The 16,140-nt window shown below is 40.8% G+C and overlaps 1 protein-coding gene across 1 annotated transcript in view; it reads left to right on the plus strand.

Moving 5' to 3' along the window:
* Positions 1-16,140, plus strand: part of TNIP3 (TNFAIP3 interacting protein 3) — a 50,556-nt gene that overhangs the window by 12,013 nt on the left and 22,403 nt on the right. The window contains exons 3-7 of the mRNA XM_009587199.1: positions 7,850-7,936; positions 9,507-9,596; positions 10,734-10,799; positions 12,129-12,260; positions 15,451-15,579. Coding sequence (XP_009585494.1) covers positions 7,850-7,936; positions 9,507-9,596; positions 10,734-10,799; positions 12,129-12,260; positions 15,451-15,579 — 504 coding nt within the window. The remainder of the gene's footprint in view (positions 1-7,849; positions 7,937-9,506; positions 9,597-10,733; positions 10,800-12,128; positions 12,261-15,450; positions 15,580-16,140) is intronic.

Here is a 16,140-nt window from a genome sequence, read left to right on the forward strand (position 1 = left end):
CAAAAGGTTGAGGCTGACACACTTACTTAAGGGAAAATCCCTTTCTAGCACACTTCTCTGGGTGAAGCACGTGGGCTAGATTTAGACAGGAAGAGGTAGATTCTTCTTCTGGTTTAAGAGTTGATTTTATTCTTCAGCTAAAATCTTTCTTTTTTTTACCATTTCACCATGTGCACCAGAATGTGAAAAGGGGTTGCAATGGATATTGTAGCAAGCGCTGCTGGCATAATAACAGCTTCGGGAATAAAGCCGAAAGCAAAGCTCAACCAAAATGTAAGCAAACAGAAGGCTCACCAGAAGCCGCCAAATTTTAACCCAAGTAATCTCAGATTAAATCTAGCTTCTACAATTCTGCAACTAAACAGTACAATAAATAAAAAAAACCCCAAACAAACAAAAAAACCCCAACCAATCTCACAGCAGGAAGGAAAAAAAAAAAGATGGTTTTGCCATTTTGTCACCATCAAGGAAAGATTCACTTTTACTTGAGTCAAGCTTTTTAATGGTTCTTGGTTTCACTGCAGTTACTGAACAGACGGGATTTTCAGAAGTGACTTTCAGAATGGCTTTCATTATCTTAATTTGTGAGTGCCTATTTTGTAATACTGTAACAGAAGCCTTTCCCAGAATAAAGATCCAGCACTCTGAAGATGAGAACTTTTATCTTCTTGTGGTGCTGATGCTTGTGAGAGGATTCAGTGTTGGCCACAGCTCCAAGGCTTTGATTTGCAAGCTTCCCAAAGATGACTAAAAGGTATTTACACTCAGAAAGGTCAAGTCTTCCTAGAATACAAACTAAAATAATTCTCATTTTTAAACAGGGAAAAAAAAATCCCAGCCTCAAAGCTACTACTAATAGAAATTACAGAATATCATAGAAATAGTATAGAAATTAATAAAAGGCTTCTAAGCAGTTCAGCCTACTTTGCCCTTGCAGGCGGGGTTGTATGCTGCCACTTGTGAGTTCATTTGGTGAGTTTCTGAGGGGCAGCAAATCCTGCCTGGTCCCATTTGCTTCCTGGGAAGTTTTTTCAATACCTGGTAGCTGACTGGCTTATTCCTGCTCCTCACGGCAGTTTCTCTACAGGAGCTTCTGGCTCCCAGGTCCCTGCCAGGCGTTGCTGGCAGCCACACTCCAAAGTATCTGAAACTTTCTTCCCTGAGCATGCTCAAACTGATTGCCATGCAAGAGGATGTTTCCCCCTTCACCCTGGTCTTTAAAGTAATACAAGACAGCTGTGAACAAAAATGAAAGATAAAACAGGTACCAGCTGTCATAATGATCAGAGCTGCCTGATGAGTTTTGAAAAATACATGGCCAATTCTTTTCCGTCACCATTGCCTGTAGCATGGACAAAAATCATAAATGCCAAGGATAATGCTTCATAGGCTAAGTATGTGTGTATGAATGGGGAGGAAAAAAGGAGTGTGAAGAGTGGGAGAAAGTTGGGTAAAGGTCTTACTAAGAATTCATGCTGATTAAGGGAATTTAAATGTTTTAAAGTATGATTCACAGACATTACAGAAGGTTTCAGACTATTAGGCAAACTTGCAGGTGCAGGTTTGCTTACTATAATATTTTCTTAATACATTTAATCATGTTTTGATCAGTCACTGTAATAAAGAGAGAGCAGTGGAAGCCAAGGAACAGAAGGGCTCATGTAGACATTAAGGAAGCATTTTTATAAGACACATAGAAGAGAAATTATCAACCACTCTTCTAGGAGGAGCCAGATCTGACCAGCTCTCCAAAGACAGAAAGTGATCACTCTTGTTGTATTAACTTCATTTTCTTAAGCTACTGAACTTCACTTGTTTGTCTGGAGAGCAGACTCTGCTCCATTTCTCTCCTTTGTTTTCCATGTTTACTCGAACTATGCTCAAATGTAAAGAAATGTTTATATTCAGTGGTGGTTGATGCTACAATTACACATCGCAGCCCAACAGCAGGAGTAATGATGGTTTGTTTCCTCATTTGGGATGGATAGAAGGAAGGTGCGAAGTAAGTGACTTTCTGGAGACAGAGTGGAAGGAGAAGTAAGGGATGAGAAACGAATGAAAAGAGAATGTAAGTTACTTACACTCTTGCTCTAAAGTGTGTGATGGACCCCAGGTAGATAAAGGCCTGTAGTCTGTGTATTTTAGGGAGGCTATAAAAAGTAACACGACTCTGTCCACTGCAGACTATGATGTGGTTTTACACAGGTTTATGGAGAAGTCAGAGGCAGTTATGCTGTAAGAGGTTGCCAAGTTTGTATTTCTCTGCTTGGAGGCTATTCCCTGCAGTCTGTTTTCTCGTGATTTTTTTTTTTTTTTTTTAGTGTAACCAGTAAATGCCATGACACAGACTGATTTGTTCATTTAAAGAGGAAGAGATGAAATATTCAGGGAAATTAAGGTTCATGCAAGCATTAGATTGGGATTTATAAAACTTGCTGACCAGTTTGTCACTGCTGTTACATCACATTTAGCAAGTTTTGATTTTGCATGTTAGCAGCTAAAGTAGATATGATTTCACCACAGTAAAATCTGATTTTTAGCCGTCTGTGACAAGAGAGTGACTAGATTTTCCCCACAAGCCCTTTACTGCAGTGTTAGAGATGATGCTAATTTGCATGGTGGTGTGCAGCATGTATGTAGTCAGGGGTGCTGCCCACATCTGAGGTGCCGTTTCAGTCCATGGCTGCAGGAGTGGCTCAGGCAGCTCCTGGGGAGCGCTCGTCTTCGTTAGTGCTGATGGACATCCTCTCAGCTCAGCGCGCGGCTGACATCGTTCCCACTGTGCAGAACAGGCACGCTTGGTTTCTCCTTGGGTATCTTCTCTGTTTTTCTGTGGACGTTGACCAAACAGTGCAACACCTAGCAAACGTACACTGCCTTGCCTTTGGACAACACTGCTAAGTCTGTGTTTTCCTCCAAAATTTACTTTCCTGGTGTTTTGTGCAGATCTGTTCACACTTTGCAGACACTCTCTTCAGCTGTCATTTTTGTTTCCTGTGAAGCTTCCTGAGCTTCCTGTGACTGGGTAGCTCTAGGACAAATATTCCTCCAAAATCTTTAACTGGTCTGGTTATGTTTTCCAGGCTGGAAAATTTTAATAGCTTTCTGAAAGTTTTTTAGGTTTGCGACTGCATTTACAGTCTAGTCTTCAACTAGAATTCTCCAAGCAATTTAAAACTGCATATTTGATTCAATAGCTTGAAACCAAGTATAAATGCCTTAAAAATATTTTTCTTTTTTTGACTTCTGAAGTCTGATAGTTGTCAAAAAGAGTCCTTCTTTCAAGGATTTTTATATATCTCAGACTTCTGAAGTGCTGTTGTACAACTAAGTTGTTCTTCATTGTGTAGCAATAGACTGATAAACAAATGTGTGTCTTTATCTCCACAATACCAAAGAAAATGAATGTTGTCATCTCCTTGTCTTTCTTTTCAGTGCTATTAAAGACAACAATTTTGCTTCAACCTCTCCTAGTTTTTGCTGGAAGACTACCGCCACCTCTGAAGAGCTTGAGCTTTTGTTCCCTACTCATTGGCATTTCTTCTATTCGTACAGATTTCAGACATACTCTTCTCTTTCCAATACCCCGTACTGTTCTTACGTGGCAATCAGTACAGAAAAGTGCCTGTGAGGGAGGGAACAAGGTCGAGCTGCTCGCACAACTGAACAGCACCGTTGTTCTTGAGCAGCATGTTGTTGCCCTTGAGATGTATTTCCTATCAAGTCTCTTAAAAGGCATCTGACTTCAGGTACTGCGTGAAGGGACATCAGTGTTACCTTTATGAATGCTAAGCTTGCCTAGCTAGGCACTGAAGAGTACTTAATGTCATTTCTATTCTGTTATATTTTGTATAAAATACTTGTAGTGAAGAGCAATAGCTAAGATGGTGCAAGAAAATTTGGCACTGTTTTTAACATGTATATGTAGGGTGGAAGGCCAGGAACAAAGCTAAGAGCTCCCACACAGGCATGCCTAGCTCAGAGCTTATTGATTGTTAGCAGGGAGCAGTACGTCTTTCAAACAAGACGGTAATGTTAGGTGAAAGATTTGCCCAATACATGAGGCCAGTAAAAACTGCATTCACTGACAGTGCCAAACTGCATGCAAACAACAGCTATTTCAGCAAACAGCAAAACTTGACTCAAAACTCTTATGCATAGCCCTAGTGTGGGAAAGGACAACAGCTGTTGCTGCTCAGTCACTATGGTAGGCTCACAGAGAGTGAAAATGGACAAATGTGCAGGTCATTTTGGCATGGAAAAGGAGAGACGTGGAGATGCTGTTGCTGTTCTAGCCTCTACTCTTCCAGGACCTTCATCTTTTCCCCCCGGTCTCCCCAGCTCTCTCACAGCATCATGGAGCGGGGGGAAAGTGGAAAGGAACAGTGTTGCAACTAGTTAAAATCCCTATAAATGGCACCTTCAAATCCTCTAGTCCAAGAGAGAATCATTCACTTTCAGTAGTCGTTAATACGGTCATTAAGATATCAACAACAAAGGACTTGGTGTCCTAATGTCCACCTAGCTTTCCAGGAAACTACTCAGCTTTCCAGGAAACCGTTTTGAACTAAATAACGGTAACAACTGTGTGCACTCCAGGGTCTTAGCCTCATCCTCTCTTCAAAGTAATTTGAGCACTAATATCTTTCAAGTGGGAGCTGTGATTCACGAGTAGGGCTGTGCCCTGGGTTTGCTCTTGTGTCCCTGCTGCAGGGACTGCTCAGCACTTCATGTAGCACATTGCGGCGTGCTGTTGTGAGGAAGTCGGAAACTGGGGCTGGTTTACCTTAGTAGGCCAGATCATAAAATGCAGCTGTTCAACCTAAGCTTTCTCCCAAAGCTTAGCTGCTGCTGGGACGGGGATGGGACTGCTGAGTATGGGAGCTGGGGTAAGGGAAGGTGTCTGTGCTTGAGGGTCATTGCCCTCGAGAGCAGATGTGTAACGTGGAAGTTTTCTGATTGTATTTTCATGAATCAGATGCTCAGTGCTGGTACTTTATAGACAGAGACAGACTCTGTTTTCATGAGTTTATAATCTACAGGACTGTAGCAGGCCAGCGCAAGGTAGTGGGACATTGTGAGAAGACGATAGATAATTGCTGTTTGTGTCATTTGTGTCTAGTTACAGTACCCTCTCCTTCAGCAGCTGACTCTTGACTCTTCATGTGCCCTAACTTTAGTATGGTCAGAACACAAAATTATGTAGTGACAGCCTGCTAATAGATGCTGCAGTCGCGGCTGTGACACAGACGGACGGACCATGGGTGAAAGGAGACATTATCATTCTCTATCTGACACTAACATCTGGATGAGTTGTAGCATTCAGTTGGTCTGTTTCCCTATATGTATAATAGGGTTATTGCCTACTTCTGCAGAGCTTTGAAGTCATTAGGTGTAAGCTTTGATTTGACATAAACTTTTAATAATTATAATTATATGATTATAATACTCGATCTCATTTTTAAAATGCGTGGTGCTTTCTCTTCCTTCTCCACTATGGGGATTTTACAGTTTAACTATTACTACATTCTCTTAGGTAGCACAGTATGTTTATTAACTTTTAGAAATTGGCCTTCTTGCATATCTGTTTCCTGAAGGATGGCCTTCCTGTTTCACTTAACCTTGCTTTAGTGGTACAGAGGGGTTTATTTTGTTTCATTGCCTGGCAGTTACTGGCTCATATTTGTTAGAATATATTAATCACTACAGAAATGTCAAGAAATGCAATTGTGGAAATTGCTGTTGTGTTATCAGCCAGCAGTTCTTCCTTCTTTAAACCAATGCTGTACCTGGGACGGATATGCTCCAAGACTAGTTTTGGGTATAGGTACAGATGAAGTTCTTCTGGTTTTTTGATGGATAGCATGACTCCTATATAGAATTGTTGTGGTTTAACTCCAGCTGGCAACTAAGCACCACACAGCTGCTTGCTCACTTCCCTCCTCCCAGTGGGATGGGGGAGAGAATTGGAAGAGTAAAAGTGAGAAAACTCATGGGTTGAGATAAAGACTGTTTGATATATAATTACTGTAAAGCAAAAGCGGTGCATATAAGCAAAGCAAACTAAGGAATCCATTCCCTGCTTCCCATCAGCAGGCAGGTGTTCAGCCATCTCCAGGAAAGCAGGGCTCCATCACCTGTAATGGTTACTTGGGAAAACAAACGCCATCACTCCGAACGTCCCCCCCTTCCTTCTTCTTCTTCCCCCAGCTTTATATGCTGAGCATGATGTCGTATGGTATGGAATGTCCCTTTGGTCTGTTGGGGTCAGCTGTCCCGGCTGTGTCCCCTCCCAACTTCTTGTGCACCCTCAGTCTCCTCACTGGTGGGGTGGGGTGAGAAGCAGAGAAGGCCTTGACTGTGTGTAAGCACTGCTCAGCAGTAACGAAAACATCCCTGGGTTATCAATACTGTTTCCAGCCCAAATCCAAAACACAGCCCCATACTAGCTACTATGAAGAAAATTAACTCTACCCCAGCCAAAACCAGCACAAGAATCTAAAATGTCTTTATTAAAATAACATTTGTTTTTTAATTTCTCTCTTTATACCCCAGGAGTTTTCCAGCTGCTCCATAAACCAGGAAAAAATAAAAAGAACATTAGGGTAGGGAGGATATATTTCGTATGCAAATATTATAAAATAGTAGCTTTCTTCCAGATTGGGTTTTGTATCTTGCAAAAGAGGAGTTGCTTTGTCACACATTATGAACCAGAGATCTGGAATGCGGCTGTTAAATTCCAGCATTTCACAGGATTACTTTACTTTGTCTAAATCCTTTTTTGGAAATTGAAAGAACTCCCACAGATTTATATTATTTTATGTCAAATTTCACAGGTTGGCTTTCATTCCATTCCTTGAAAAGGAAATAAGCAATCTCTGCCCCTACTAAAAAAACCTTAGACCCAGGGATCTTTCCACGATAAGGAAAATGATTTTTTTTTTTTTTTATGCTTCCTTCTCAAATCCATCATTATTCAGAATTCCAAGACTGAAGACGACAATACTTTGCACTGTTCTATTTTGTCCTGACTTTGTGTGTGAAGTCTGTGGAAGCCTTTTGTTTGTTAATCTTTCCTGGAGTTTAACTTAGTAAGGTTAACCTCTTTTTCCAAATGGGAAGCTAAGACACAAGTTTGAAGTGTTGGGGACCTTGAGTACTTAAGTGAAGATTGGAGTAGCTTGAAGCTAGATCCATGCTTAGATAAGGTAAGTACTAGAACGGCAAATACAATGTCCTTAGGAGAAGAACAACACCACCCATCATTCTTCATCTTTGTACAGCTTTTCTTCAGGGAAAGTAAATCAATTTTCCGGTTGTGGTTTTCCCCTGAACATCTTGGGGTTTGTATGGGTGTGTTCTTCCCCATACCTGTTAACAGACTTTGCTATTACTCCTTTATAAGCATAACTCACTAATTTTTCTATCATAATAGTTCACACTGTCTTAGTGTCACTTAATACTTGTCATACTTACGTAAGTCCTTTTTTACAACTGGAAGCAGGGGTAGAAAACCCTGTCCTCTTACTTACTGAAAAAACATACCCTTCCTTCCCTTGTACATGCAACTTCCTCTCTCGGGGTGAACTGGCCAGTTGATTGCGATTTACATGCACACTGAGCAGAGTACTGCCTTGCCCGGCACATTAGTCATAGGCAGTGTGCTTCAACCCTTCTGGAAAGCCCCGGCCAGGAAGGAGGAAAACGTTAAAATCAAAATTCCACCACTTATTTCTGAACCTCGGCTGCTTCCACAGGCAACACTTGTGGATTGTCTGGGTCTTAATGCAATTCTCCTGCTCCTTTAGCCAATGTAAAATACCTGTTCCATTGCTTTCTTCTTCCAAAGACCCATAGTGAAAGAAATGCTCAAGGCAGTCTTGGATGTGCGTGCGCAGGTGTGAGTGACATGGAAGCCCCAGCAGACCCACTAGAAGTAAGTGACTGTTTTGGCTGTCCTCTGAAGTGCTGTCTGATTAACAGGAACAACTGGAGCTGGTGCAGGTATCATGCGTGTCACTTTGTAGATTTACAATTATGGGCTCATTTTTGTGTTCCAGTAGATTTGTCTGAATGATTTACGCAGTTTAAGAGTAGAAGGAAATGTTAGAAATATTTTTGGATACGGCATTCTTAGAAAGAAAACCTTCCCTAGCAGGTGTGTTTTTTCCCCCCTAAAAGTATCTAGTCATTTTAATTTGTTGTTATACAAAGGTTAAAAAGTGGTTCATTTTAGTACCCAACAACTTCTGTGAGCAGTATTCGGGCCAGTTGATGCCAAGTGTATATATAGCTGTTAGATCTGTGAGTTTTCCTATTCACTTTAATAGGACTCTTAAATATGCACTTAAATACATGCCTAAGGCCCAGATTTTGAAAACAGTATGTGAATAACTCCATTGACTGCTGGGTAACTGCTTCAGATACTTTAAGTTAAACATGTTGATGAACTTCTACAGGAAGAGAGATTAAGTGTTTTCTGGTGTGGAAGTCGAGTGCTCCACATTAGAGCTCAGCAGGACTGGCCATGGCGCAAATGTATGGTCAGGATTTTTGTCTGTGAAAAGACACAACAAAACTATTCTTTGATCTTCTTCATTGGTATTTGGCATTAAATTCTCTACCTGAAGAAAATAAATTTATTTCAAGAGATTTAAGACGTCAGAAGTGCTCACACTTTTATTCTAGTTTCTTATAGAGTGGTTGAGAATTTAGGGAGAAAAAAAAAAAAAATCCCTGATCAGGTATCTGAACATAGTATGTTTTATTTTTATGAGCATGTATCTTTTTTTCCAGTACAGTTCTCTTGATATATATCTCTATATATATCTGATAGACCACATGTTTGTTTTCATAACAATCCATAGAAACTTCTTGGAAATTATGATATATGACATTGTCATTATAAAAATGAGGGTTTAGCTGCTGTTGTCCTGCATGGGCAAAACTCCACTCTTTAAAAAATGGAACAATTGTAGACTGACTTCCTAATTTCTCCAAATAGCCTATTCGTTTTCTGTATTGCTTGTTTTGAACCCATTGTGCTAAAGTTTATTGCCTTGGGCCTGCAAGCAATTACCAGGGGCAATACTACTAATTATTGTAGTTCTTGTAAATGAAGGGAATTACTTAGGCCCACTTCAATTTATGCTCAACTTTCGTGGCTTGTACTACTTGTCTGTATTACCATCTGCAAGATATTTTAAATCCTATTTTGTGTTCTATGTCTCAGATGGTACAAATAGACATAATTATGTTTATTTCAGTGTCCATTTACATAATGCTTCAATTAAAACACAGACTAAGCAGGGTTAAAGCAGATGTACACTTCAGAATCTGCTTTCAGCAGGTGTAAAGGTACTGAAATACAAATGCAATGTAAGAAAATATTGCTGTTTCAGTTTTTTTACATGCACATGGCAGGGTGGATGGGAGTTCTATATTATAATCTTGACTGGAAGAGAGGATGCTGAAAGTATTCATTTTTGAACATTTCTTTTCTCCAGTCAAGGCACATATTACTGACCAAAAAGAAGACTCTATCAGCCAGTTCTCTGGAACAACAGATCCTCTCACTGCAAAGACAGAGACGAGAGGTAATCTTAAATTTACCCTTAACCTTTACAGATAAAACCTCTAAGACAGACATTACAATATCAGTAATATGCCTGGTGCAGGAAATCACTGAATGTGTTATCACTGTTACTTACACTGTGTTTATGCTGCAGTTGGTTTCACCTGCCAGTCCAGCAAGGCCTGTTTTTCCTGTGGGAATCTCATCTTGCACTCTTGTGAGACAATTTCTATGTGGACACTTTCTGCTTTGCATTTCTTAACAGCCCGAAGTGTGCAAGCACTTAAAATTATGTTTAAACTAGTTGCTATAGTCCTACTTCTCTCTACCAAGCTAGGCAGAGTTATATTTGGAGAACCGTTCCTAAAAACAAACGGTGACTTATTGTAACGCGGCTGTGAATCTAGAAGAGCAGAAATTTATATGGTACAAAGGGCAAATTTTCTTAATGATCACTATTGTAAAGGCCAAGGAACCACTGTGAGTAGCAGCCAGTGGTGTCTTGGTCACAGGTAGCAGCAAACTGGAAGCCGTTCTTCTGCTGAGCATCCTAAAGAGTGACCCTATATCCTACAAAGCAAAATGCTTCAGTTTGGACCTATTTGGCGTTCTCCAATAAAAACGCACGCACGCGGACTTCACTGCTACCACTTGTATATGTGGTGTTAGCCAGTCTTCCCATCTTGTATGCGTATGCTTGCTCAGTTTAGTGGTGCTGAGAACGGCAAGCGGGGTTTGTACCCAGTAGTAATTGCAGTCAATAGGAGTCTTCAATTCACTTGTTTGAAGTCAGAGACCTTCTAATTGGAAATATGTTTATGGAACTTAAAGCAAACTAACAAGAAAGTCCTTGGCCATTTAGGACTTGCAGCCTGGGATTTGTCCAGCATTGCAAATGATTCACCTGTAGCTTATTGTGTATTTGCATGTTTCCTGAATGTTACTTCCTGAATGTTCACTTTTAACTGAAATACCAAAGCACTGGCAGATGGGCCGTAAAGCTTGCCAAACCTTAAACTTGCTTTTTCTGAAATGAATTGGCCAGATAATGAGGAGGTTGTGAACACTCATAGCTGGAGGATTAGAATGCCAGTCTATTTTTTATTTTTTGACAATGTTGAAATAAGGGTTATTTACTGTGACTTCCTGATAATTACAGCTTCTGGAGGTGAACAAGCAATGGGATCATCAATTTAGAAGTATGAAACAGCTTTATGAAAAACAGGTAACAAAGTTGACTACTTTTATTGGAATATGTATGCCACCTGCTGATAGTTTAATCTGTGCTTAAATACTAACCAGCCACAGCTATAGTAAATATCTTAGGGGGGAAAGGCATCATGTTTGGTTTGTCTTTAGCTCACAAATTAAAAAAGCTTCATTACATAGAAGTGAAGCTAATGTGTGTACAATCTTCAGTAGGACGAAATAACCAGAGAAGCAGGGCATCTCTAAAATAGTAGGGACCAGGGTGGACGTGACAGCAGAGATCTTCATGCCCTCCACAAGGTAATAAAAATTGCTCATACTTCAGAGCACAATTAACTGAAAATTATCCTGCAGTGCCTGGTGTGCCCAGCCACTGATCCACATCGTCACACATCTGTTGGTTCTTGCCCCATCTCTTGTGGCTGGCTTGTAAAGCCTGGAAGCTCACTGGGGCTCCCTGTAATGGGGGAGCTCTCAGATAAATCCTCCATGAATGCTGCCTTCTGTAAGCAGAAAGACTTTTTTGATTTTGAGAAACTACTCTGTACAAAAGCTCTTCATTTAAAAAAAAAATTGTAAATAAATACTTTTTATTTCCTTTTTTTGTCAAGATCCCATTGGCATAGTTTTCATTCCTTGCTTGCAGCTGTGTGGCATCTTTGCTGCAGACATTACAATCAGCTGCCTAGTGAAGCTGGCTGCTTACAATTTTGCCTGGTATTCCAAAACCCAAGTTGGTTCATTGACTGACACTTCTCATCTCCTGTTTCCTTCAATGAGAAGGAAGTTTGCAGAATGACCTCATGTGCTTATCAGGAAAATTTTCTCTCTAATATTTTCCAGTAAGCTTTACTGAGATCTGGATCATTTCTTTGAATCTTCGGTTTTTTTCTTTACCCAAAGAGAAGAGGAATTTAAATGGCTCTTCCTTATTTAATATGGGAGCATTTTATGCCGCCTCTGGCTTGATCATTTGGATGTGCACCACTGCAGAGGGAGTCCAAATTGCAAAAGGGGGAAAAAAAAAAAGAACATTAAAATGGAAAATTCATTTGGAGGGACAGACCCATGGTAGCTGTCCTTTGGCAGAAAAACAGTGCAAGACTCAACTGGGTTAGCACCAACAGAGAATTTGCCTAGGATCATTAAGAGTCTCCACTGCAGACAGAGCAGCGGAGCTTGGAGGTGGGGAGGGGAAAGTCAGTGGCTGGTGGCTTTACACGCAACCAGATCTACTCCTTTACACCAGTCTGCTGAGAGCTGAAAGGATTTGAAAGCACCTTCAAGGTGCTGTGCCTTTCAGGATCCCCAGTCAGCCCACCATGGTCTGTCACTTGCTTTTCAGCTGACAGAAATGAAAGCAAAACTGGATGTGTCAGAGAGGAGAGTCGGTGAGCTGGAAGAAGAGAGACATCGACAGCATCCAGAAGATGAGAGATTGCGAGCCCTGGGCAGAGAGAGGCCGTTGCAGGAAACGGTAGGAGGGTGCACTCTGTTACCCTGTTTGTGCTCAGTGCTGAACACTGTCTTCCCTTTCCTCTTTCTCTCCTCACGAGTGGCAGGGCGTGGGTTGTCACACAGCTGTGAGATGAGATTGTGGTGTTGAGTGCTCTTCAATATTGTACCCAAGGCAGTGGCTGATCTTTCATCTGATCAGAGAACTATCTAGAGAGAGAGAGAGTAATTTCAACAGAAATTGGCAGAGAGCACGGTGTTAGTGTACGTGGGGGAGTAAAGAGCAGATTGATACGAATACTGCAGAGATTTCCTTCCTCGCTGTTCAGTTTGGGGTAAATTTCTTTGTGAACGAGAATGCTACAGTGATTTCAAATGGAATAGGAACGCCATTGCAGATGTTGCACAAAGTGCTTGGCAATAAATACTTGAAGAAATGAATTCAGCTCCAGACACTCACATTTTGGTATTGACAATATAGGCTTTTATATGTGTGCTAGCTATCTCAGCTCCCTGTAAATATTAACGATGTAGTCAATGCAGTTATTATGGCTGAAAGTGTCTGGGCTGATCAGCTGCTCTAGAGCGGCGTTCACCTCACCCTGGGAGTGGTAGGGCACCTGTCTCAGGACTCCTTAGGCACTGGCTTTTGTGTAGGCATTCGCATCTAAAGCTAGATCCCTAAGCTGAATACCCACCACAGTAAAACCACCAAGCTGAATGACTGGCATATGTACACCCATTGTACACACAAAACTTTGTGCCCCGATTTACAAGTACCACAGTGATGCTTCCTATTCTCATTCTGCTTCATGATATCACACGCTTCATAACCTCTTGTAAGAGTTTCTGGATGGTGCTCTGACAGCTGAAGTCAGGCTCCTCTATTTGCTTGGTAACGTGAAACAAACCTGAAAACAAGTGACATTTGCATCATTTCAGGCTCAGATAAGATGTACGTTAGCTGCTGCAGGAAAAGAAATGCTTTTATCTTCATAAGCAGAAAATTCATCTTACTTGCTTATCAATTACGGTATGGTCTTAGCTAAGCACATGCTTGATTTCCAACCAATAGGACCGTTTACATGTTTTAAAGCAAACTATGTCATTATGTAGTTGCTGAACCACTGCCTATATTGTTTGTGCTTTTTTTTTTTTTTTTTTTTTTCTTCATTGAAAGGTAACAACCTTTTGTTTTTAAAATGTTTTACTTACCCCCCTGTAGCCATGGAGCTGGGATGGGCTGTACAGGGCAGTTGCCAGAGCAAAGTAATAAGGTATTTGTTTTCTACTTGCTTATGTAGTCCAGCAGCCTGACAGTACCTTTTAAATTTTTTTTACTCAGAGCGGCAGTTCCCTGGGTGCTTTGCTGAGCCATTTATGAAAACCAGCAGCACCAAACAACCCTGAGACAGATTACATGCTGTTGCTGTCTTACAGAGCTTTTTTTTTTTTTTTTTTTTAATGCACCTGGAAGTATGGCTCTCACAGAATGATAATGTTGTGAACTTTATCTGTCCCCATGTCCTCCATGGCCCACAGAGGAAAACTGACGGTTTCGGAGATTTAATTTTTTTTTTTTTTTTCTTCTCTCTGAGCATGACTATGTACGCATAGACAGGAATCAAAGACCAACCTAGTCACTAGAGAGTGTAGGTTCCATAACACCTAAGATTCAGTGTCGAATAAGAAGGAATAGACTTAAGAATTCAGATGGTTCAAAAACCTGAACAAACTGGAAATCTTTAGTTATAAATGGCCATGTTCCCAGAGGTGTCACCCTCCGAGAAGGAGAATGTGTGCTAGGAGCTAGGAAAAGAATGTGTGCTAGGAGCTAGGAAAAGAGGATGGCAGAGGTGAAGAAAAGAGCATAGCTAAAAGCCTATGTGGATTTTAGTGTTTTGTTTTGTTTTTCTTTAATATTTTAAAACATACATGCACATGCCAGCTTGAGCTAGCTCCTGGGTGAGTTCCTATACTTAATGCAAAGATACCCTGCTAATCTTGCCCAGTTTTTGGAGAAAATGAAATGTTCCAACTAACTTAGAACAAAGGAAAAGAAAGCTATCTCATGTGTAAGCAAGTTTCTCAGGGGTGTTTTTCAGTGGCTCAATTAGGACATGGTGATGCACTTCTCATGAGCCTGAACATCCAGCCTAGTCACTGGCTGCACAGAGATATGCCTGTTGCTGAGAAAAAAAAAGCATTCATATGGTGTCCTGTGTGTGTGATTGTTGGATCTCATTTTTTTTAATCACATAAAGCAGCTGAAGAAGAGTTTTTTGAAATACTTTCTTTTTTTTTTTTTTTGAACGGGCCATTCTGTTTCATATGTCTAAACGGCTTTGGTCTAAGACAGTCTGGCAAAAGCGGGCTAATGAGGAGTGCGTTACCCTGGGAGAGAAGCTTACACAATGCCACTTGCTTCAGGGTCTGATTTGGATCTTAGCTTCCTTCATTGTAATAGAAAATAGCCATGCTGAAAGCGATGGAAGAGAATCAAACTTAAAGTTTGGTAAATCTGTCCTAATAATTCCTAAAATACCATCTTCAAAGACTAGTGTATAAATCCTGTTGCAAGTAGGGACATCTTCCTTGTAGTTTGCTGGGGTGGCAACAGTGTAGGCACACGCGCTAGAAAGGGTCAAGCTCAAGTCAACAACAGTGATGGGGTCAAAGAAAGGGGATTTTCAAGCCTTGGTTGGTAGCTTGGTAATTTTTGAGCAGGCTGAGACCTGCCTCAGTCTCTTGTGTAGTGGAAAAAGCCCTCAGACTATGTGATACTGAGATCTGGTTTTGTCTTTAATGTTGTATGACACTGGGAACGGCTGGGACTCCGCCAGCATTTAGCCCTGGCCTTATGCTGTGAGTACGTAAGAGTAATGTGGGTTTGGGATGATATCTGTATGGTACTGATCTGCTTGGCCTGCCAGCTTTCTCATGGCTTTGTGCAACTGCAGACTGTAGAGAGCAGTGATTTGGTCTGGTATGTTGTCTCTCTCATCATATGGTGAGTGGTCAAAACAATTTCAACAGACTTTATCATATCTGGGTTTTACTAACCATCCGCCTTCCTGTTCCCTCCTTCCCAGCTGTGTTTGGGACAACAAAAATGCAGAACATCTGCCAGACAGCAGATATTCTGAAAATTGTTCTTGAAAAATGGTTCCATCTGCATTTCAGCAGCATCTCTCTGTATTTTTGCATCCCAGAAAGAAACAAAGGTTCTTAGTGAAGCTCTCCATGAAATGAAGGAAGAGAACAAGCTCCTGAAGCAGAAGAACGCCTCGATGATCAGAAAGAAAGAACACTATGAGTGTGAAATAAGTCGTCTCAATAAGGTATGAACCTTATGAAGGACCTCTTCCTTTAATTCTAGGGTCTCTGTTGTCAAGCAGTGACACTACCAGATGCCCATCTTTTCAATCCTGGGTGAACAACCTGTTCATAGTAGCAAACTCATAATCACCATTAGGGAGCTAGGGAAACAAGCAAGAACTTACTTTAGCTAATACCTGTGCATGCTGTTCTTGGTAGTCACTGAACTAGGGCTGCATTGTAAAGAGGAAAGTTAAGGGAATCTTTGGCTTCTGCTGTGAAACCTCTCTACGTGTCATATCTAAGCTCCTTCTACATTCTCCCCCCTTAGAACAAAAGGGAAATGGCACAAAGATGCTTTCATATGCATCCAGTGAAATACCGTGATTAAAAAAAATTCAGACAGTTTAAAAACTGTGGTTTTATATATATTCTGTGTTTCAGAAAAATGGTTTCTCTTCACAAGACATGCTCCTGTCTTACTTTTTATATACATACATATATGCATATATTCATACATATAAGTATGTATGTGTATATATGTCTCATTAAGGAAATTGCCATAAAATAGCTAATGGGATTTA

Source organism: Fulmarus glacialis, unplaced genomic scaffold, assembly GCF_000690835.1.
Source record: "Fulmarus glacialis isolate BGI_N327 unplaced genomic scaffold, ASM69083v1 scaffold26031, whole genome shotgun sequence".
Classification (NCBI taxonomy): Eukaryota; Metazoa; Chordata; class Aves; order Procellariiformes; family Procellariidae; genus Fulmarus; species Fulmarus glacialis.